Source organism: Bubalus kerabau, chromosome 14 (genome assembly GCF_029407905.1).
Source record: "Bubalus kerabau isolate K-KA32 ecotype Philippines breed swamp buffalo chromosome 14, PCC_UOA_SB_1v2, whole genome shotgun sequence".
Taxonomy (NCBI): Eukaryota; Metazoa; Chordata; class Mammalia; order Artiodactyla; family Bovidae; genus Bubalus; species Bubalus kerabau.
The window spans coordinates 65878037-65901934 of record NC_073637.1 but is presented as its reverse complement, the minus strand read 5'-3'; the positions used below and the strand labels follow the sequence as shown (position 1 = coordinate 65901934).

Here is a 23898-nt window from a genome sequence, read left to right as displayed (position 1 = left end):
TGCGGTTCGATCCCTGGTCAGGGAACTAGTTCCCACGTGCCACAACTAAGACTCTACGCAGCCAAATAAATAAAAATAAATATTAAAAAAAAAAAAAAGAACCTGCCTGCCAATGCAGATGTATAGGAGTTCGATTGTTGGGCCAGGAAGATCCCCTGGGGGAGTAAATGGCAACCCACTTCAGCAGTCCTGCCTGGAGAATCCCATGGACAGTCTGGCAGGATATAGGCCATAGGATCACAAAGAGTTGGACATGACTGAAGTGACTTGGCATGCATGCACAGCACAGAAATAAAATACAGGGCCAGAAGGTTAGTTCCACAAGTTTTATGAACTCTTAGGGTAATTAAAAGGTTTTGGTTAAGTCCATTTAGAATGCCAAGGGAACCTAGAATGAAAATATGAACAAACTCAGAAAAATGATCACAGGGTTGCTAAAAGAAATGTCTGATGTTCCCAGGCAGTCCAAGATGCTCAAAAGAAAGGATTGATTTGGAATTATGCTCAGCTTGGTCAAAGATGTCCTTTTTCATTACACTAAATAATGACTTTCTCTTTTTTGACTGCCCTAATGTGTGACAACAGAAAAGCATCTTTGTTTAGCCTTACTCTCAAGCACTGATATCTCCCATCACCTCCTCACCTCCTGTCTCCCAGGCTGAAGGCAGCCTAAGCATCTGAGATTTTATGGACCTTCACTTTTTCATAGTTCATAGGCAGTTTACACAGACCCTAAGAGCACACCCTAACAGCACTGCAGAGCCTGTAGATCTGGATTCAAATCCAAGCTTCACTACCACTTACTATGTGCTTTGGGAAAGTCATGAAACTTCTTGAAGCTTTAGTTTCTTCACCTGTAGAATGAGAATATATGACTGAATCTAACTTAGGGATAGTTTTATGAACTGAATGAGACAGTACATGTAGAGTTCATTTGATAAGTCAACAGGTAGCACTTGCTCAATATTCAAAAGCAAGCTTTTCAGTATTTAAAAAAAATTCTGATTTTTCAAATGCTCCACCCATCTTAAGAGTCCCTGCTCTACACAGGTGCCCATAACTGCTTAGTGCACATGATCTCAATTCCTCACTCATTTCACAATTTTTGTTGTTGCCCATAATTACTGTTCCACCAAATTATCACTGTATCATAATCGGTATTGTAAATAATCACGAACATTTAAGTGATTACTTACCAAAAATGAGGTCTATAACATTTAAAAACTGTGTCTAGCATACAATTAAGCATCTGATTCATTTTTTTACATTTTTTAGAACTTTTTATGCTGTTACTTAAAAAAAAATGGTCAAAATATCTTAGATTGATTTCAATGGTTTGGGAAATATTAACATTTGGGGGATGATTAAAGACTTTTTGGATGTCAGTCTGGCATGTTTACTTAGAGATTTGAATATCAGAATAAAATATTCCAAGTACAACATATTTTTCTTACTTCAGGTTGGGAGTACATAGAAACAAAACCTTATCACCACCAGTCACATATCCACCTGCTCATATATACCTTATCAATTGTTGCTATGTATTTTGTGGGATCTAAAAAAATATTCTTGCCTTCCAACATGTAGAGCTGCTTCTCTAAAGGGAGTATGTTAGGTTAGGCTAATAAATGAATAAACTGTTTCAGGCTTTCTAGGGATGTTTTCAGTAACAAAGTAAATTGCATGCTTTTCTAACTTTGTTAGGGCTTTCCTGGTGGCTCAGTCAGTAAAGAAATCTACCTGCAATGCAGGAGACCTGGATTCAATCCTTGGGCCAGGAAGATAACTGGAGGAGAGCATGGCAACCCACTTCAGTGTCCTTGCCTGGAAAATTCCATGGACTACAGATCATGTACCGGTCTTAATGGACTACAGATCATGGAGTCACAAGAGTCTTAGCAACTAAACTACCATCACCACCACTATCTTTGTTGAAAAGACAAATCCCCCCCCAACCCTGCCCCCAAACTTAAAATTGTGGACAGAAAACCGAACCTGATCATTTCCATGAGAACTGGTCTTACATGGAGCATGCATTTATCAAGCACTGCTATCCAGGTCCTCATTTACTCACTGCAAATGAACAGGGACCATGGTTTTACATCAAGAGTAAGAAAATTTCAAAGTACTCTCTAAAATTTCACTCATTTGTGATCCATTAGTTTGGTAGAGGTATAATCAAAGGTAGCATCCTGTAAACAAGATACATTAGCTTGTTTTAGCCATGCAGCTTAGTGTGCATGCTACAGAAAAGGAGATTCTAGGCTAAACAAGCAGTTTCCAAGTAGCCATTATCATCCCCTACCTGCCAAGAGGCAGCTGTTAAGTAAGCCTTGTAAAATACGGTAGTGTCCTTCACTGTGCTTCAGGTCCTACATGAAGCTGGGTGTGCTCAGTCATGTCCAACTCTTTGCAACCCCATGGACTATAACCTAGAGGCTCTCCAGGCAATACTGGAGTGGGTTGCCATGCCCTCCCTCCCCAGGGGATCGTCCCAACCCAGGGATTGAACCCAGGTTTCCCACATTACAGGCAAATTCTTTACTGTTTGAGCCACCAGGAAAGCCCAGCCATACATTTATCAGACACTAGTCAGTTATTATCTATGAAGATTGTTTTGTGAAGTCTTGCTAACATTGAAATTGGTAAATAACTGAGTCATTGCTCCTAGGGGAAATAAGTTAGGTACCTGTGAGCCTATCACATTTTCATCAGGTGACACACAGCTTTGTGCTTCTGCCTGAAACACTGAACCCACAGCTGACAGCTCTATAACTTATGCCCAAATGAAACTTACATTTTCTCCAGAGGGGCCATTTAAACAGTAAAATTATACACACACTCACAGACATACACAGCACGAGAATGTCAAAGTGAGGCACAAACAGGCCTTGAAAAGGACACTTGTTTTTGAGAGCTGAAACAAGACATTTTTTAGTTCTGCTGGGAACACGTGGATTTCAGGTGACTCATTTTTCTGTGCTATCCACAGATGACTGAAATCTGTTTGCACAAAGACTTTGTGGGTGACAAGTAACTTCTGGTTGAGTAGGTGAACTTACACAAACAATGAAGATTTTTTTCCTATGTCAATTCCTACAAGATTACAGACATCTACCTGTTTTGTTGTCTCCTCTAAGAAAACAGACATTTCAAAATCAAATGATTTATCTTTGTATCACACAAGAAATACTGAATTCTAGCTATCCAACACACAAAGCAAACTACTGTCTGTGAACACCATCTGCAACTCTAGATCTGGAATGGTTTTCAACTGTGAGAACTTTAGCTTGAGACATCTTAGAAGCTGCTCCTTTAAAACGTGAAGGCTTGAACCATTCTGTATTCAAATTGAGATATATCCCTGATAAAGCTTTCATGATTCATAAAAGTTATTTTCCTCTCAACAGTCAGGGTAGGACTGCAGCCAGGCAAAATACAAAATCATCACTGTTAATAATGCCTACTAGGTGCATGATAATAAGCCATGGGGCAGGAAGTGGGGTTTGTGTATCTTGAGTTTCAGAATACAGTGAAACGCATAGGGCTTCAATATGCAGGGAGGGCTGGCACTGTCATAGCTAAGGCTTTAGACAGACTTATTTGCTCCCAAAGGCAAGATAGTTGAGGTAATTCTAGCATGGTGATAATCAGATATGCAACTCACAAAGCAAACTCTGGCAGTAGTGTGTAGAGAACGAAATAGAGTTAAAACTAGATCATTCTCTAAAGCACACTGAAACGGTCAGGGATACCTGTTTAATGTGTATGCCCTGGGCCCCAAGCCTGGTGTTTTAAATCCATTCCTCTCAATGTAGAAGCCCCATTATCTTCATTATTTAAAAGTACTTTAGATGATAAAAGTATTATTCTGAGTTAAGTCACAATAATCAATAAGTCAAATTACAAGTCTATAAAATTAAGGCTTAAAACTAATCCTAAGTACACTTAATGTAACTAGTTTTTGGTATAATTTTTATATTATCTACACTCTCCTGTCCAGCAAACACAGTAGTTATTACTGTTTTATACCACGTAAGTGATATAAAAGCTATCTCCCAGCCTAGAAACCTTAACGTATCATATATTGAAATCATCTCAAAAGAACTCACATAGAAATCTGACTTCATAAAGTGCATTAGAGGCATTGTTTTATATTTCTTCCATAAACCTAATAAACTTCTGAAAAACAATCAGTACCTTTGTTATGAAAGAGGCTCTTAAAGTCAGTTTCAACTATCACCTATTTTCCCAAGTCAATTACAAAGAGAAATAAAATAGCATAACATCACTATGCACTGTTTAAGGAATTTTTATTAAAGCAAGAATTTTATAATCCAAATTACGTTTCCTTGCTCAGTTATCAATTCTGTTATTTAAAACAGAAGTGACATTCTGAGCTATTCCACAGTAAAGAATTACAAAATTAAAGAAAGGAATGCTTTAAATTTTTGTACTTTGCTGAAAATTCTTTTTCCCACGGTCTATAAAACATTAATTTGTTTTTATATTTTACTATTTTTTTGTGTTTTTTGTTGTTTTTAAATCAATAAGTAATCTAGGACTAGCATTATGTTTGCTAGACCTGGCATTTGCTCGGTACATAAGGTTCAAAGTTTCCTTTCCTTTTTTTATTTATTTTATATTTTGCAATGTTTTTTTTTCCGTAGTATTTAAGTTTTTCGATGTTTAGGTATTTTTCTTCGGTGAAGCACGAGTTTCTTTTCATGGTCCCTGATCATCTGTAAATGTGGGGGGAAAAGAGATTATGATCATCAAATTTAAGACACAGAACATGATTCCAACCACTAAAAAGAAAGGACCTTTACCTAAGTGACAGAAGTGCTAATTATAGCTATAATGACAGTCATATTTTACAATATATGCTGCTTCTGCTAAGTCGCGTCAGTCGTGTCCAACTCTGTGCAACCCCATAGACGGCAGCCCACCAGGCTCCCCGGTCCCTGGGATTCTCCAGGCAAGAACACTGGAGTGGGTTGCCATTTCCTTCTCCAATGCGTGAAAAATGAAAGTGAAGTCGGTCAGTTGTGTCCGACTCTTCGCGACCCCATGGACTGCAGCCCACCAGGCTCCTCTGTCCATGGGATTTTCCAGGCAAGAGTACTGGAGTGGGGTGCCATTGCCTTCTCCTTACAATATATAAATGTATCCAATTAACACGTTACACACCTTAAGTTTACACAATGTTGTTATGTCAAGTATTTTAATAAAAACAAAAGTAAGAGGACCAATACTGGCACTTGTCGGTGTGAAAGCCCTCAGCCAGGCTCAGCCTGTTGAGAGCCTGTCTCTGTAAAGCTCTATGAACCACAGCCACCCCTGCTGGTTCACAAGCTGCGCGGCCGCTCTCACAGGGTGACAGCGGGGCAGAGGAGCTTCAACACGGAACACAACCCGCACAGCCCCAGCTATTTCCTATGTTATAGGAAAGCTTTGTACACGCCTGGCTCTGGCTACATAGCTACATCACCCTATTTCTTGGGGGGTAATGAAAGGCAGTATTAGAGGCCAAAAAACAACTTCATCACTGCCACCCAAGAAAATGTATTATTAAGATATGAAAGTCCTTCAGCTATCTACACAGGACCAATCCATGTTACAGCTATTTAACACAAATTACTACGCAAAACGTCTGAAGGGGTCTTGATCTCAAAAATTCAAGTCTATACCAGGGTAACATGTAGTTAATCCCTCTGTATCTTGACTTCTCTTTGAAAAACTGGCAATGCATTTGGATTAGTGATAAAATGAGTTTTTGCTACGTTTCAATACATGGTCAAACTGTGAGAATAAGAAACAGGAGGCAGGCTCACTTTAAACAGTCGGAACCCCAGTGGCACTGTTAACTGCTTTCTGGGCAGCCTCTTTTGCTTGGTGGGCTTGGAGTACAGCTACAGCTTCATCAACCTGAAAAAACGAAAACAAACTGGTTCTGAAAAACAGTTATTAGAATACAGCTTCAAACCGCCAACCTACAAATGTCCAACAAAGGCAAACTCCTTTCCTCAGATGCAAACTCCTTTCCTCAGATGAAGGTGTTAATGACTGTTATGAAAAAAAAACACATTCCAACTATACACCTGTATCCCTTGGGCTCTATTCCACCACTGTTTTGGAATTATTAACCTCTTGTACTTCCTACTTTCTCCCCACCAAAAATCCCCCAAAGTTCAGAAATATCAGCAAATATCCCTTTCTTCAATACAGATGAGCAGTTAAGAGTTAATGGACGCTGGAGTTACAGTGACTGGATCTGAAACCGAGCTCTGCCATTCACTAGCTGCTTTGTGAGCAACTGGGCAAATTATTTAACTTCTCTATACTTCAGTTTCCCTGTCTGTAAAATAGGGATAACAGCACCATAGGTTATTAGGATTTTCAATTAATATTTATAAAGCTTTTAGAACTGTGCATGACTTGTACAAAGCACTTATAAATGTTCTACAAAACATCCTGGAATATGTAGTATAAGAAGCTGGTAGGTAAATGATAAATTTAAATTACTTTAGAACGGAGAGACTCTGGAGACTCAAGCATATGAAGAAGTTCTGAATTATCAATCTCCAACAACATGCCAGTGATTTTACCAGCAAGAGTAGGGTGCATGGCTTGAATTAGAGGAAAGAGCCGTTCACCTAGGAACAAAAACATTCAAAAACTCCTTCAATCAAAAAAAATTTTTTAAGGCATCTACTATAGTAAAACTGGGGTTTATGAACCCTTCGTACACAGCAAATAAATGCGAACCCATAATCCACCATTTCAGTATCTTTCATGAGATGATCAGTATAAAATGGATTAAGATCTACCACAAGGCAACGAATTCTTGAAAGCATCAGTTTGCCAAAAAAAGATGAAATGAAACTATGTGTTAAATCTGTGTTCAGTCAAAATCAAAGTGGCTTACTCATTTGGTTCAAATTTCAAACTCCTCCTTCAGAAAATGTGGTAGGATACCTGGCAAGTCATGCCCCATTACCCTGTCCATCAAAGGCAACATCTTAATAGCTTTCCAGGCTTTTAATGAGTTCAGCAGACAAACCGCCATGGTGATCATTCATTCCAGTCAGATCCCGCCACCCTAGCTGTCATTTTTAGGTGCAAAGGCAGTCTAAGTGTCCTCCTATTTTCTAGTCTCTCACTGTGACTGACCAGGTGGGACAAAGGTACTCACCCAACATTTGCTTCTGCTCTTGAGGAGGGGCAGATGCCAACATGGAAGCAGTCAGAGGCTCCTGACCTTGTACATGAACAGCGGGCTAGAAAGAAAATGGGAAAATTTCTAAGTACAGAAGTAATGGCAAGCACAAATACAGTCATCACTGGAAAATAACTGGATAAAGACTATAATCTAAACATGAACAGGAGAAGCTGAGTGAACCAGAAAATGCAGCCTAAGGCAGCTATTAACACCTAAGTGCTCAAGTATTATAAGCACAGGGATGTTGAATTTTCTTTATCTGGAGTAGTCTTTGGAACCATACTTCTAGTATAATCAACCACAATTTTGGTCCCAGGGGTCAAAAAAACCAAAAAACGGTACGCCAAATCTGACAAACTAAACTTTATTTCACCCCTTCTTACAACTATGCCAAATAAAACTCTCAAACCACATAAGCAATTCAGGAAGGGAAAATGCTGCTCTAGTTCCTGGAGTATAGCACATATTTTTACATATTAGCCATTAGTGGGACTTCAACAAGATGTTCTAGATAGCTTAAGCTCTCACACATCATACGGCTGTCCTCAAAGTCCTTGCAATCAAGGACTGTCATCTTTATCAGAAAGAAGCCATCAAATCCACACCTGCTGCATGGTGACCTGTGGCTGTGCATTCAGATGCTGTTGAGGGTTGCGAACTCCCGCAGCGTATTTGTACTGCGGAACGGTGCGGACAGCAGGAGTAGCTGCAGCTGCAGCCGCTGCGGGACGTGGACCCATCGTTTGTGTTGATGTGTTAGCTAAAAAAATAAAACATTTTTTGTATTTATCTTCGTATTTCCAATTGGAGACCAACTTTTACGAGAAGGGTTAAGACTCACCAACACGCTGTGTCGACATGACTCGTGGAACCTGTGAAGAAGCTGGTCTCATAGTACTAAATGGTGGTCTAGGAGCGGCTGGGCGGATAGCACCGGGCATATTTTGGAATGCTACGTTTAAAGACATGAACGCACATTAACTGGGAAAAACTCAAGTGTTCATCTTGCTTTTTCAGAGCTGAGATTTGCACAAAAGACTAAAAATGACCAAATATAAACAAGTGTATTTTTTAAAAGCTTAGGCTCCTATCTGCCATTTTCTTCAGACTTTTATGCCACTTCTCATCAGAGCATAAAAATATGAAATGGAGTTGGATGCATTCCCAAACTTGTGATAAAAAGGAAAAACAAAAAAAATCAAACCAGCATATATATTACTAGCATTTTAAGATTCTTTTTAAAGAACAAAAGGCTAAAGATGCCCAAAATGAACACCCGTTAACTATAAATTACGGAAAGCAACAGCTAATATACCATTGGATATTATACGGTTATATATATATTAGCTGTTATATGTACGGATATAACAGCTAATTTGCCTCATTTATGTTTTTTAGTTCAAATACTTTGCAACTTAAAAAAAAAAGCTTACGATGAGGTCTGGCACCCTGAGCAGTCCAGCGAGGACTTGGTCTTAGTTGAGCAATTTGACTAGGAGGATAGTATGCAGCACGGTTCTGAGTCTGTTGGAAGCAAGCAAACATATCAGTCATAGAAAAAGCAGATAATACAACACATTATGCATGTTCAAAACAGTTAAAAGGTCCTCACACTCCAGGAAAGATCCCCAGGAGGAGGGCACAGCAACCTACTCCCATATTCTTGCCTAGAGAATCCCATGGACAGAAGAGCCTGGGGGGCTACAGTCATAGGGTCGCAAAGTCAGACACGGCTCAAGTGACTTAGTACATAGCATGCACACTCTTAAGCATTGTTCAAATCCAATCATAATTCACATCTCAATGTTTTCATCTTAAGACTTTATTCTTTTTTTTTGGCGGGGGAGGGGGGCGGAATGACAAAACATTAAAGGAAGGTGACCTAACAGGAAAACCTTCATGAGGTTTTTGTCCTTTTCTAGAACCTACCTGTGGGATAGCTGCCATGAAGTAACCTGAAGGAGGTGCTGGCTGGTAGGGGTTGATTACAGGGTTGGGCACAGCTCTTACACTTGCCATCCTCTGCATATACTGGTTAGTGAGGTGAGCCTGGCGCTCTTCTTTGCGCTGAGCTAAAGCTACATACAATGGCTTGGTGGCCACAATTCTACCATTCATTTCCGTAACTGCTTTAGTGGCTTCTTCTGGGGAGGAGAAACATACAAAACCAAAACCTTTGCTGCGACCACCCTCCATCATAACCTATTGAAAGAAAATTAAAAAAACCACACAATTAATGCAATAGAAGGATGAGGCACAAAGACAGTATCAACTAGAGCCACCACCTCACACTTAACCCTGTCAATACTTTCATCCTTTCCCCCACAATTTTCCCGTTAATATCCAAATACTAAGGGTAAATGACATGCATGCGTTATCCTAGCCAAGCAAAAGTAAAGGGGTGGAGACACAACAGAAACTTTAAGGTTTTTAGATTTTCAATATTAAGGTTCAATTTCTAAATACATTGAAAGCCTACTAAATTTTAGTTAAAAATGCACAATTAAAATCTAACTATTCTAATAAGTCAAGCTGACAAGATGCTTTATTACTCTTTGGGGTGGGGGAAGCAGTTGAGTCTCATTTTAAAGTTAAAATTTCACATTCACAACCATAGGGCCATAAATATTGGGGTATAAACAACATTCAGGAAACTTCACAATAACTCCAAAGATTTTTTAAACAAGCAGTAAGGAAATGAAATGAACTACTCAGTAGACCTACATGTACGCATGCTATACGTCTGTATTAAACATCATGCTGGTGACACAGGAACAAACAAAAGAGCAATAAACCCGATTCATGGTCTTACATAAATGTGGAATCAGAACACAACGAAAAACTGGCCTCAAGGATACAGAGAACAGATTGGTGGCTGCCAGAGAGGCAGGAGGCTTGGGGAAACGGATGAAGGTGGTTAAAAAGTACAAACTCCTAGGCATAAAGTCACAGGGAAGCAATGACTAGGGACGAAACGAACAGGATGTACAGGGACAGTGTGGGGACTACAGTAAATATGTGTTACTTATCTGACAGTTGCAGAGAATGGATCTTTAAAGTTACCATTACAAGAAAAAAATAATTTTAATCTATGGTAATAAATGTTATCTAGACTTATCGTGGTGATCACTCTGCAGTATACACAAATATCAAACAACTATGTTGTACACTTGAGGATGTTTTATGTCAATTACATCTCAACAAGAGTCTAGAAGTACGGGAACTGTACCCATGCAAGTACGGGAACTTGGGATGTTAAGCTTACATTTTAGAACAGTGGGTAAAAGATGGACTTTGGACTATCTAGTATATGATACAATGGGATAATTCTGAATTAACGTAGAGCTTATAGTCACATTACATTGAAACAATTACAATTGCCAGATAGATTCTGACTCTGAACAAAAAATGCAAAATACAGGGAAAACCTAAGATGATACAAGACCCCCAAGTCTTAAATGGAAGACTTGGAAAAAATATTTGCAATATAAAACAAAGAGCTGACATGAAATTCTCCCTATGAAATCAATAAACAATGCAATGTAAAAACAGGCAAAGAACAGGCTAAACAAGTAAACACGTAAATAGCATGTCTCATTTAAAAAGATGTGTATCTCTTTCTACTAACTTGACAAGACTAGTAGTAATTTAATTTGTTCAGCCTTTCTGGACAATTCTGTCATATTAATGTTAAATATACATACCCACTAACCAGCTATTTCAACTCTAGGACTTCAGAAATACTGGTATGTATACATGCAAAGATATATGAGGATGTTAGAGTGGCAGGTCTAATACTGTTAACACGCAAGTAACCCAAATGTCCAACAATATGGGCACAGCAGAATAAATTATGGTACACTTATACCATGAATAGCCAGCCTTGAGTGAAAAATGAGAAAATGTCTGAGATAAATATGTACCCAGATCTGTAAATAAAAAGACAAACTGCAGAATAGGTATACTATGACTCTGTTTTATAAAAGTTTGTATGCATACGTAAGTATACAAGCATGGAAAGTATCTGGGACGGCAACCAAGTCCTTTGCCAGACTTGAGCATGGAGCTGTCACCTTTCTGTCTTGATCAATGTTTTTTCAGCGAGTGTTATCAAATTAACATAACGACCTCCTCTCTCAGAATAAATTCTTGCCAAACTTTTTATCTCCTTGCCAACAGTGATATAGTGATCCACAAAGGACTTCTTTTTAAAAAGGACTTTTTATAAAGACTCTCCTTTGTAAAACATGCATGCTTCTTCATACATTCAAAATAAATGGATGCACAATACTCCATTTAAATGCTTTTCAGGGAACATAAAGGATAAACACATTCAGGAATAAATACTATCATACTCCAAGTTCTCTTACAACACTCCAGTATGAAATATCAAATTTATATACATACATCCATGGGCACATATTTTTCTCAAATCTTAAAAAAAAGATACGCATCACATGCTTTACCTTCGCACTGGTGATTGTGCCAAATGGAGAAAACTCCTTCCGGAGACGCTCATCATCAATGCCATCATCAAGATTTTTCACATAAAGGTTAACACCCTTAAAATAAAAAAAAAAATTTGGAAAAAGAAAACCAGTGGTACTTAAACATACTTCCTATTAGCTTATCCCATGTTTCCTCTCCTTTTCCCCTCTCAAACCCTCCAGTTACCTGGCAGTAACTGAAATGAACATAGAATAGGTTTCCTCACTCCTTAGTTTTACTTGTTCAGTTAAAAAATGAACCTGGTATCTGGTGATCCTGTCTTGCTTCATCTGTTCAAATTTGCGCTTAAGTTCTGTCTGTCGTTCCACTTTTTTCTGGGCTCGACCAACATAAATTTGTTTTCCATTGAGCTCTTTGCCATTCATCTCATCCACAGCCTTACCAAAAGAAACCAAAAACACAAAATTTTAATTACTAACTTGCACTAATAAGTTCATTTTTTAACAATAAAAGAAAATCGGTTAGATTATAAAAGCTAAAGATGGACCCACCACAAAAACTCAACTTTGAGGTTTTAAGACATAATGAAGAAGTGAAGGGAAGTGAAGTTGCTCAGTCGTGTCTGACTCTTTGCATCCCCATGGACTGCAGCCCACCAGGCTCCTCCATCCATGGGATTTTCCAGGCAAGAATACTGGAGTGGATTGGCATTTCCTTCTCCACATCTTCCCAACCCAGGGATTGAACCCGGGCCTCCCACATTGTAGGCAGACGCCTTACCATCTGAGCCACCAGGGAAGTCTTAAGACATAATATAAGTTTTCAATTTGTACTCTCAAAACTAATACACCAAATGCAAGTAATTCAAAACAATACATATGAAATACAACATGTAGAATAGCCAGCCGTATGCTTGTGTATTTCGATGCAAGAGCAACTCAACTTTATATCCCTCACTTCTTATAACATACAGAAAACCCACATTGCCTCTGATAATTATTAAGTCTTACTTTTTGTGCATCTTCATGCCTTTCAAAGCTTACAAATCCAAAGCCTTTGGATTTTCCACTCTCATCAGTCATTACTTTCACACTTAAGGCAGGTCCTGAAAAAAAATTTAATGATTCAAATATATTCCATACATTTAGTTTATATGTTTCAAGTTTCAAAAAAGCTGTGCAGAAAAGAATATAAAAATGGGGATTAAAGAAAATCCCAAACCTCCAGAAATTTATTCCTCCTCTAATTACCCTCTCTCCTATCATGGGCACTAAACATTCTCTTCAAAGACCCTTTATTTCTTCTAAGAAGCTAAGTAAAGTCTTTCTCTGAAATATTCCTCCTTCCATTTAAGGCGGTATGTTTCAGACAAATGTAAATGACAGAGTTAATTTATTCTTAGCATTTAGTACAAAACAGATGCATTGTTCTAAAACAACTTGATTTTCTTAAGAATTCCTTAAGCCTTGGCCCACTTGATTTTCAACAGGGAGTAGAGGAAACAAAGGGTTTGACCTTTGGGGAAGACAACACAGAAGTACCTGGAGATGGCATGTTTCTGAAGACACACTTCTCCCCCACCAACCCCCTCAATAAAATAGACTTAACTGAACTGGGTATTATTTTAGGTAGGTGGGGGAAAAGGTTAAAAAAAAAAAAATCACATCTAATTACAGAGAATCTGCAAGATTTATGGGCACAGATAAGACTGTTTAGAGGGTTCAATGTGGCATGACAGCTTGACAATAGTAAAGGATTACGTTTCCTCATTCTTTATGATTTGAAATGCTCTTAAAAAAAACAGGACACCTGTTTTAAGTTAACCAGAAGGGAAAGCAAAGTTAAGGGGCAAGCAAATCATCTGCAAGAGTACAATGTCAGGTTCATCTTCTGATTAGCTACACAACTATCTAAAGTGAGACTGGTTACACTTCACTGGAAAATCTGGATCGTTGAAAGTTATTATTTTGAATTGCTCAAACATGATGCTGAGACTGGCCAAATATCCTAAAGCTGGCCAGCTTTCCTAACCCATAATTAAAGACTACATTCCAACCTAAGTTGGCTGTGTCACATGCAATGCCTCTGATGAGATGCGATCTGTTAGTGCATAAATCCAGCACAATTTCGTAACATGGCAAAACCTTTTAAAGTCTGTTCCAATTACACAGTCACAACTTACTGTGCTAATGCAAGGCTACTGACCTTTAAACTGGATAGAATTTTACTTATATGCTAGTATAATGGACTATCAGTAGCTTAATCCAAATTAACTACAAAATTAAAGTACCATGAAAAGTCTTATTTATTTTTAGTATAAAATATTATCCAAAATTAACAATGTGAATATAAAAATTCAATTCAGACACATTACCAAACTTGCCAAAGAGATCCTTAAGGCGCTCATCATCCATGTCTTCTCCAAAATTCTTGATGTAAACATTGGTGAACTCTTTTGCCCTAGCTCCAAGTTCTGCTTCTCGTTCTTTACGAGACTTAAATCTTCCAACAAATCTAATAAAATATGTAAGAACTGTAAAATTAGGTTCTACTTTATGAAGTTCAGGTTAATTAAGCCTGATAGGTGATTCTGTAATAGTCACTGCTAATTTCAGAATCTCTAATAAAAAGGGCACACTATAAAACAGAAATAGGGTCTTAAGTGAAAAAATAAAAGCACCAAATGTAACAAACCTCCCAACTATAACCACAAAAAAAGATATTTTTCCTAATATACTCCTTTGCTGTCCTAGCTAACCTGGGTTAAGATTCTATCCAGAAATGCAAGGAATGGAAGTACACATGGAGCAGGCCAGTGAAGAGACAAAACTTGGATCATTGCTGTTTTGCAACATGGCTTCTTCCACAACAGAAATTTACGCTACTGAATTCTGTCCTCACACACCCAACAGCCTGGGACGAATTTCTTTGTGACATTATCAACACAAGTGTTTATAAAATAAGGCTTTCTGCAGTCTAACAGTAGTATGCGTGTCACTGCAGAATACGTGAATAAACATCAAAGTGAAGATCCATCAGGTAATTCCACCTGGAACATGACTGAGTATTAGTGTGTCTTTTTGTTTTTTGTGTTTAAGTCTATCTAGCACAATTTCTTTTCAGAGAAGACACCTATGATTTTATTCTCTTTAGAACCCCCCTCATCTCCCTCCTCCAAACAGTGGTGCTTCTCCATGCAATTAGTTTTATAAATATTCTCAATGGGAACATTATTCCACTGTGGCTAGCACAACCTTTTGCTTTTATAAATAATGCCTTAACTTTACAAGACTGTTACTTGTTCTTAGGATAGCACTGTAGAAATCACGGCAGTTCAAAGGTTATATAAATGACCTTAAGTTTATACCTACAAACTGCTTTCACAAACAGGATTATATAATTTTATACTCAGAAAACAGCAATAAATCAAGTTCTTATTTTAATCTAGGCCGTCACCAGTGGTAGCCATTTTCTCCTCTAAACCATTGCTGGCACGCCAGACATTTTCATCTGTAAATGCTAGTGATGCTGAACATTTTTCTCATCTAAAGATGTACTAACTTTAAGAATTATCCTTTGTAAACATTGTTCCCACTGAGAAGTTGCTGGTTTTCTTAGACATATGAGGTTCTTTTCCTTAACCATGCAGTTGACAGAACTCAAACAGCTAACACCATGTGGATGAGTCTCCATGAGCAGACTGACCATGCCACCTGACACAGATCTAAGAGTGCTGTAGCTGACTTCTAAGAACCAAACCCAATTTGTGTGCCATTACCCCAGTTTACATGGCAACACGAACTCACAGATCACTTACAAGATGACCTCAAGGCTGAATCTGCCCAGATAAGAAAAATCCACTGGCATAGAAGATTTGTAATTTCTTTGGGCTCATAAAAATCTGTATTTTTACAAGCTGTAGCAGAAAGTCTTACAGAGGTTTTATCAGTATCATCATTTTTAAACTTTTCAACTTTCAAGAACAAGTCTATTTCAGAAAAAATAAACCATGAAGACTTCTGATTTATTTCTGATTTATCTTTACAGGAAAAAGGGAGCCAAATTGTCACAATTACAATAATCGTTGTAGGAGTAGGGTAAACAATCCCTGGTGGCTCAGAGTAAAGAATCTGCCTGCCAAGCAAGAGACCCGGGTTCGATCCCTGGGTCATGAAGATCCCCTGAAGAAGGAAATGGCAACCTAATCCAGTATTCTTGCCCAGAGAACTCCACTGAACAGAGGAGCCTGGCAGGTGACAATCCATGGGGGGCCACAGAGTTAGGACACAAATGAGCGACTAACAAGGCCAGTAAAGAGCTACCCTGGGCTCTGAATTTATCCACCAGATTTGTATCCCAGTTTATCTGTCATACCAGCATGTAAAACATAGGCAAATCATTTTAGCCCCAGTTTTGAATGTAAAATGGGCTAATTATTACCTTAAGAATTATGACAGTTTCTGCCTGGATTTCTTAGTTTTCCAACTATGCACTTATTTCTGGGAAAGCTTTATATTTCAGCATACCTAGTTTCTCCTTTCTCTTTTTGGTTTGAATGCTGACCAATTGTATTAATTCACTGTTATTTGTATGTTACAGTAAATATGGAGTAAACACAATTGTAAAATCTACCAAGATATGCTTTATTAATTTTCACTCTTATCTCTTTTGAGCACAAATATATTTCTTGTAAAATGGATGAACTGATTTTAACTATTAAAAACAGATTTGAAGTATGATTAACTTCATATTTATACTTACACTTTGCGATCATTTAGAAGCATCCCATTCATTTTTTCAATAGCTCTTTCAGCTGCTTCTTGTGTCTCAAAATGCACAAACCCATAACCCTTGGAACCATTTTCATCACAAACCACCTAGGGAAAAATGTATACCAATTTTTCATTACTTACTATTGATTTAGGATTTTTCCAATGTTCCGATAACTTGTCACTATTGATTTAGGATTTTTCCAATGTTCAGATAACTTGTCAGCTACCTAACCTCGGTATTTGGGAAATAAAGATATCTATTAACAGAAAGCACAGCTGCTATCTTAAGGAATAAACAAGTAGCTTCCCCATGGCTCAGTGTGCCTGCAATTTAAGAGGTACAGGAGATGGGGGTTTGATCTCTAGGTTAGGAAGATTCCTGGAGAAAGGGTTGGCAACCCACTCCACTATTCTTGCCTGAAAAACCCCATGAACAGAGAAGCCTGGTAGGCTACAGTCCGAAGGACTGCAAAGTGTCGGACAAGACTGAGCGACTAAGCACACAGCTGCTGCTGCTGCTAAGTCGCTTCAGTCGTGTCCGACTCTGTGCGACCCCAGAGATGGCAGCCCACTAGGCTCCCCCATCCCTGGGATTCTCCAGGCAAGAACACTGGAGTGGGTTGTCATTTCCTTCTCCAAAGCATGAAAGTGAAAAGTGAAAGTGAAGTCGCTTAGTCGTATGTGACTCTTAGTGACCCCATGAACTGCAGCCTGCCAGGCTCCTCCGTCCATGGGATTTTCCAGGCAAGAGTACTGGAGTGGGGTGCCATTGCCTTCTCCGAAGCACACGGCTACAACACTGTAGTAAGTGTTCAGTTCAGTTGCTCACACTACCCACAACAGCTCCAGAGAAACTCCTAGATATATTTTTACTATTATCACTTTAAAATTTTTTTATTACTTAATTTTAATTTTTATAACCCTCTATTATGAGACAAATTCCACCATGGATAGTTTGTTGTTTTGAACCAAGTATTTCGCATGGGGTTCTCTGACCTACACCAGCGTTCCCAATTATTTTCCAAATCTGGTTTCTGATAATCTAGTGAAAGATGACTGTGTGCTCAGTAAGAGCAAGCACCTTGTCTTATCCAACTTTCATCTTTGGGGCCTATTTAGGCTCTGACAGGAGTTAACAGGAGAAATGTTAGATCCCACCAAAAAGATACCCCACATCCAAGGGCAAAGGAGAAGCCCAGCAAGATGGTAGGAAGGGTGAAACTGTGCGCACCGGGACCCAGAGACTGAGCCAGAACTGTGTTGAGTGTCTCCTGCGGAAGTACGGGTCAGCAGTGGACTGCTGTGGGGCAGGGGCTCTGGGTGCAATAAGCCATTTTGGAGGAGGTCACCATTAACCCCACCACAGAGCCACCAGAACTTACACAGGACTGGGTAAACAGACTCTGAGAGGGCCCAAACAAAACCTGTGCACACCAGGACCCAGGAGAAAGGAGCAGTGACTCCACAAGAGACTGACTCAGACTTGTGCATGAGCATCCAGGAGTTTCCCGTGGAGGTGTGGGTCAGTGGTGGCCTGCTGGAGGGCTGGGGGCAGTCCAGCAGCGCATGAGTGTGAGCGTGCATGGGACCTTTTGAAGGAGGTTGCCCTTTATCTTCATTACCTCCATCATAGTTTGGCCTCAGGTCAAACAATAGAGAGGGAACACAGCCCTGCTCAGTAACAGAAAATTGGATTAAGATTTACTGAGCATGGCCCTGCCCATCAGAACAAGACCCAGTTTCCCCCTCAGTCAGTCTCTCCCATCAGGAAGCTTCCTTAAGCCTCTTATCCTTCTCCATCAGAGGGCTGACAGACTGAAAACCACAATCACAGAACAGAAAACTAACCAATCTGATCACATGGACCACAGCCTTGTCTAACTCAATGAAACTGAGCCATGCTGTAGCTCACAGGGCCACCCAAGATGGGTCATGATGGAGAGTTCTGACAAATCATGGTCCACTGGAAAAGGGAATGGCACTTCAGCATTCTTGCCTTGAGAACCCCATGAAGAGTAAATTATGTTTACTTATCACATTTTTGCTTACCTTACATGAAAGGATGTTGCCAAAAGCAGAAAATGTATCATACAATGCTTTATTATCAATGGATTTATCCAAATTTTTAATGAATATGTTGCCCACTCCACTTTTGCGAAGTGATGGATCACGCTGAGACCACATGATGCGTACTGGCTTGCCCTTTATCACATCAAAATTCATGGTGTCCAAAGCACGCTCCGCTGCAAGAAAGGACATTTTCAAAGTAAATATTATTCAAAACTTTTACAGTCTACTTAATATAATCTATTGTGGAGAGAAAAATTGAGCACATGGCCCCTCTACCTCTTTAAACCGAAGATGGTTGGACCTTATACCTGTCAGTCTAGATTTATATCATACAACACAAAGTATCAAGAAATCCCAAATTTCCCATGTTAACAGATGACATATTGTTTAGAACTAATATATTTCTGAAGCAATCTCTTCCTTTGCCATGAAATTTAAAAGCGCTTTTTTGTTCCTAGTTAACTATAAAAACAGATTTCCCCTTCACAATCTGCTTGATAAACAATATAACAGGACACCAAAAGCAACTATAGATTATCCACAAGCAGAGCAGTTTACAGATTTTCAAGCATTTTAACTTATTCCCTGCTACTTGTTAAAAATGTTTTATTGCTTATTCCTGTCAGTATTACACAAAAACTAGCCCATCTTCTAAAAAAAAGTTCCTGACGTATTGGGGGGATTTCAGTGACTCACGGCACAACTTCCTGCTACCATGTTAAAAAAAAAATGAAAGGTTTTATCCGTTCAGAATCATTTGAGTCATGCCTTCAAAAACTAATGTGAAATTGAGCATATTTAGCTATTAACAAAATTTTTTAAATAACCTGGTTTACAATAGTCCAACTCACTATTAATACATATAAAACCAGTTTTATCTTAGATTATTTACTTAGTAACTGATTAGTTACTTCTGGATAGTGCTAGAAAATTTCAAAATCTGAGTTCAGAGTCTACGAAGGATCAAATTATGTGCATCTGTACCATTAAAGAAACACTTATTAAAGAAGTTTGGACTCTAAATGGAAAAATATATCCTCTTAAGTAGAAAAGACTAGTTCCTAAAGAAGGGACACACACAATCCATTTGAAGTTCTGAAACATCAATTTTCACAAATGCCATGCTAGTGTTAACTGTAAAGTGAGAAAACAAATTTTCCGGCCACTTCTTTCTATAAATGAAAACTTCAGTTTCTAGAAGATAGTGACAATCAGCTGTCAGCTCATTTATCAACTGGCCACACCTACTCAGCTCCCCTAGTTTTTTAGCTGACTTTGCTTGAGCTTTTGAATGAGTCACATTTTCCTGTTAAATTGGAAACTGATCACTTTCAGAAGCTATTCTAGAAGTACACCGATGTAGCAAAATAAAAGGGGAGTAGAAGGAAAATCACTTAATTATTTGGAAAGAGAATAATTTGTATACATACAGGAATAAAAGAAACTGAAGATGGAAAAATGCTACCTTCTTTTCAGCAGTGACAGTACAAGTCTACTGGTATAGAGAATAATACAGTGAGTGTACTGTAACCATGGTAACCTGAAGTTCAACTTTTCAAATCCTAAGAAATTAAATTTGTTTTTCTGATTTAAAATTGTTAAGTTTAGAAACTATGTTAACAGTCAGTTTCAAAAGTTCACATTTCTAGAATTTGTTCGTTCAAGTGTTCTCTATCAACCCTTCAGTTTGTGATTATCTGCACCCCAATTACCTTCCCTGATCTTCCATTTAGTGATAAACTTGATCAGAGTTGGGAAGAATCCTTACAGAGAGGCATTTGGAACTACTGCCTGCAGAGCAAAGGGCAGAAAACCTGCAGTGCAGTTTTACAACTTGGTGTGGCTCAACAGCCTGTCTACCCCAAATCTCAGTACTCACTTTACCTAGTGAAAAACTGACCACAAAATAATTCCTTAACGAGATAAAAGTTTTAAATTCCACCTTCAAGGCCTTTCCTACAAAAATTAATTCCTTATATTTTATATACTTGACATATATTCAAGTAGCCAAGGGAAAAAAGGGCAAAAATGGATCATAAAATTAAGTGAAAATGACTTTTTCAAGTCAATTGATTTCAGCTATAAAGAAAAATCCTGGCAACTCATCAGGCCACATACCTATTTGCCAAATATTCGAATTTCTGTGAACTGTTTAAAAATATAAGGTTAATTCCATCTTTTTTATCATACATTCAAACTAATTAATCCCTTACTTTTCAATCATTCCCCATGATGTATGAATATTCTGGACCACTTTTATAAGGAAATCACCACTTAAATACCTCGTAAGTATAATGGTCTAGTACACACTACACTGACAAGCAACATTTTACAGTCAAAATTGGGGACGACATTTTTAAGTAAAATCCTTCAAAACCAGAGACGATTTCAGGAGGTAAAATAAAAAAGAAAAAAAAAAAAAACCCGAATTACCAGTACTACGAAACTACTAGATTTAAAAAATCAAAACTAACTAAATTGCCTGAGAAAACGATGGGTCATCTTCTACATCCCCTCTCTCCTAACTTGCTGTTACAAGAACTGTCTGAACCCCCAAAGCAACGTCTCGATGGTAATTTACACTTTTGGAGCCGTCAGTCACTCACACGTTAGTGAGAATGGTCGCAGAAACCTGAGGACGACCACCAGAACCAGATTAACTTTATTCCAAGTCCCCGCGACTCCCCCAGGCGACTGGCCCCGCGGCAGGGTAGAGGCCTCGGGCCTGGGAGGTTACCGGGTTCAACACGTGGTATTTTTCGAGCAACGAAATGCACTTCCTCCCTGTCCTGGGGCGCCGGCAGCAGCCTGGGGATGGTGGGAGCGCCACCACCGACTACCGGAGAAGGGGTCTCGGCGCTCGACACCCCCCAGGATCTCGCCGCTACCGGGGGGTGGGCGGGGGGGGGCGCCGCGTGGTGTTAGAACCCAACCTCACCCACCGTCCGGGCGCGTCATCACCCTAAAGTTTGAGCGCTGCTGAGGCCGAGAAAATGGTCGCGGAGAAGGAAGTGGCCCGGCGTGCAAGGGGCGTGCGGCTGCCGGCGGCGCGGGCCCCGGCCGGCGCGGGGATCCGGGGTCCTGAAGCCCCAGCCTCGGCCCGCTGGCCTCGGGTGGGGTGACATGCCCTCCCGCCCCCTCCCCCCTGGGCCCGCCGGCCTAGCCCGCCCGCCGCCGCCTGAGCCTCATGGCCGCCCGCCCGCCAGCCCGCCGGGCCCGGCTCTCACCGTCCGCCGGCTGCTGGAAGTTCACATACGCGTAGCCCAAGGAGCGGCGGGTGATCATGTCCCTGCAGACCCGGATGGAGAGGATGGGCCCGGCCGGGCTGAACTTCTCATAGAGCATCGCCTCGGTCACGTCGGGGTGTAGGTCCCCCACGTAGAGCGAGGCCATGGGGTAGCTGGGGGCGCTGGGGTTCATCTCGGCACGGCTGCCTGCAGGGCCACAGGCCGCGCGACCTTTCCCGTCAGAGAAGGGGAGCGAGTGCCGGGGCCGGGGGGCCGGAGCCGGGGGGAGGGGAGCGGGGGCAAGCGCAGAGGGACAAAAATCAACCGGAATCGGGAACTACTCAACGGCCGCAGAACCGGGTCGATCCGCTGCCGCTGGAGGCTTGGCTGCTGGCTGCCGGCTGGGGAGCGAGGGTGGCGGTCTCGGGTCCGGGCAGCGGGAGAAGGCCTCGGTCTCTTGGTTCCTTCTTGGAGCTGCTGCGGGGCCGCGGGCGGGCGGGTCGGTCTCGGCTGCTTCACCGGGTTATTTTATAAAAGAGGAAGGAAAAAAAAAAATAAAAGTCTCCGGCGGGGGAGACGCGGATTTTTTTGTAAATTTTTTTTTGGGGTTTTTTAAAAGATTTTTTTAGATTTTTTTTGGATTTTTTTAATAATAAATGTGTGTTCCGAGCCCGGAGCACACACTCCGCACTCTCAGCACTAACCGCCGGGGAGAAGGGGAAGCACCGCCTCCTGCACCCTCTACTTATACCCCCCGCCGCACTCGCCCCGCCCCCCGCGCGTCTGACGCCAGGGCCCTACGCGAGCGTCAGCGCCGGAGGGGGAGGCGACAAGGAGGCGGAGATGGAGGAGGGAAGAGAAAAACAGGAGGAAAAGAGCAGAGAGGAAGGGAGAGGAGGTGGCGGCGGTGGCGGCGGCTGCTGCGGGTGTGGGGGGGTGGGGCTGAGGCGGAGGGGCGGGGCTTCTGCGCACGCGCCGGGGTCGGGGTGGGGGGAGTGTGGGCGGGCCCCGCGCGGCGTAGGGCCCGTGGGGGAGGGGAGTGGAGGGGAGGACCGGCTCGCAGGCGGCTCTCTGAGGAGTCGGGTGGGCCGACCCCTCCTCCCGCACACCCCGCCCCACCTCCACCCGGGAGAGGCGTTGAGCCGTCACCAGGGCGGTGGGCGGTGCGCGGGGCTTCCGGGTTTCTCGGCGCTTAACTACCCCCCACGTGCGCGGCCCCCAAGGGCCCTCTTCCCGCCGCAGCCAGTCGTGTTCCACTCGCCCCCACCCCTGCCCTCTAGGGCCGCCGGGCGAGAGTGGGCCGGCGTGATTTTTCCCCAGGCCCAGTTTCCGCAACGTGGGCGAAAAGGAGCCCAGGCTGGCTCCCCGGTTCTCCTACCAGACCGCACTACGAGTCCCAGCAGGCAGCGCCGCCACGCGCCTCGACCGCGGAAGCGGTGCCTGCTGGGAGCTGGAGTCCTCAACGGCAGCGGCGCTCGCTGACCCCCAACCGGCCGCGGGTCTTGGCCTCCCGCTCGGGGACCCACCCACCCCCGCCTCTCGCAACCGTTCCAGCGCTGGACCCGGGTCGTGCTTCCAATAGAGGACAGGGGAGCGGAGGGGCCTTCGGACTCCCGGTCCTCTCCGAGCCCTTACGAGTCTTCCCGGGTATCCCATCTGGGCGCTGTCGTTGGTCAGCGTGATTTTAATTTGGGCAAACTATTTTGAGGTCTTTGTCCGCTTCCCTTTTTAAAGTATCGTGATCACAATTCACTTAAGAGGCTAGGGTGGAGTCACTGATTTCGTGCTACTTCTGCCAGCAATTTGAAACAGAGAACAGGACTCCAGAAAAATGTTTTCCTGCAAAGTGCGAGTCTGTCACAGTCGTACATGGCTCCACAGACTTGCAACCAGGCAAAATCAGAAATAGTCTAAACGCAGTATTAAAAATGTGTACAACAGTTGTGGAGTTACTTGGGGGCTTTAATAGGAAGGCTAGCTGTAATGAATCAATTGCAAAAATACCAGTTGATAGGAAAGACATTACATCAACATACAAATCCCACTTCAAAGTAGTACTGTAAAATTTTTAAAGCTTTAGCATCTTTTATTCTCTACAGCAATCTTGTGTGGAAGGTGGAGCGAGGAGGAATAATTTTATTTTACTGTTCAGATCAGA

At 41.3% G+C, this 23898-nt stretch overlaps 1 protein-coding gene across 2 annotated transcripts; it reads right to left on the bottom strand.

Annotated features, from left to right (window-relative positions):
• Window positions 1–4296: 4296 nt before the first annotated feature.
• On the bottom strand, window positions 4297–22644 carry PABPC1 (poly(A) binding protein cytoplasmic 1). 2 transcript variants are annotated; one of them, XM_055546518.1, is made up of 15 exons: window positions 21741–22644; window positions 18493–18686; window positions 16433–16548; window positions 14046–14185; window positions 12682–12776; window positions 11971–12108; window positions 11689–11784; window positions 9152–9424; window positions 8656–8746; window positions 8064–8174; window positions 7828–7982; window positions 7196–7280; window positions 6526–6656; window positions 5835–5928; window positions 4297–4742 (listed from the first exon to the last, which is right to left on the bottom strand). In XM_055546518.1, exons 1-14 carry the CDS (start codon window positions 21931–21933, stop codon window positions 5836–5838), a joined length of 1911 nt encoding a protein of 636 aa, XP_055402493.1. In that variant the 5' UTR covers window positions 21934–22644; the 3' UTR covers window positions 4297–4742; window position 5835. The 2 variants fall into 2 exon arrangements, with proteins under 2 accessions (XP_055402493.1, XP_055402494.1); XM_055546519.1 differs by lacking the exon at window positions 21741–22644 and adding an exon at window positions 20988–21030.
• Between the last annotated feature and the right edge of the window lie 1254 nt (window positions 22645–23898).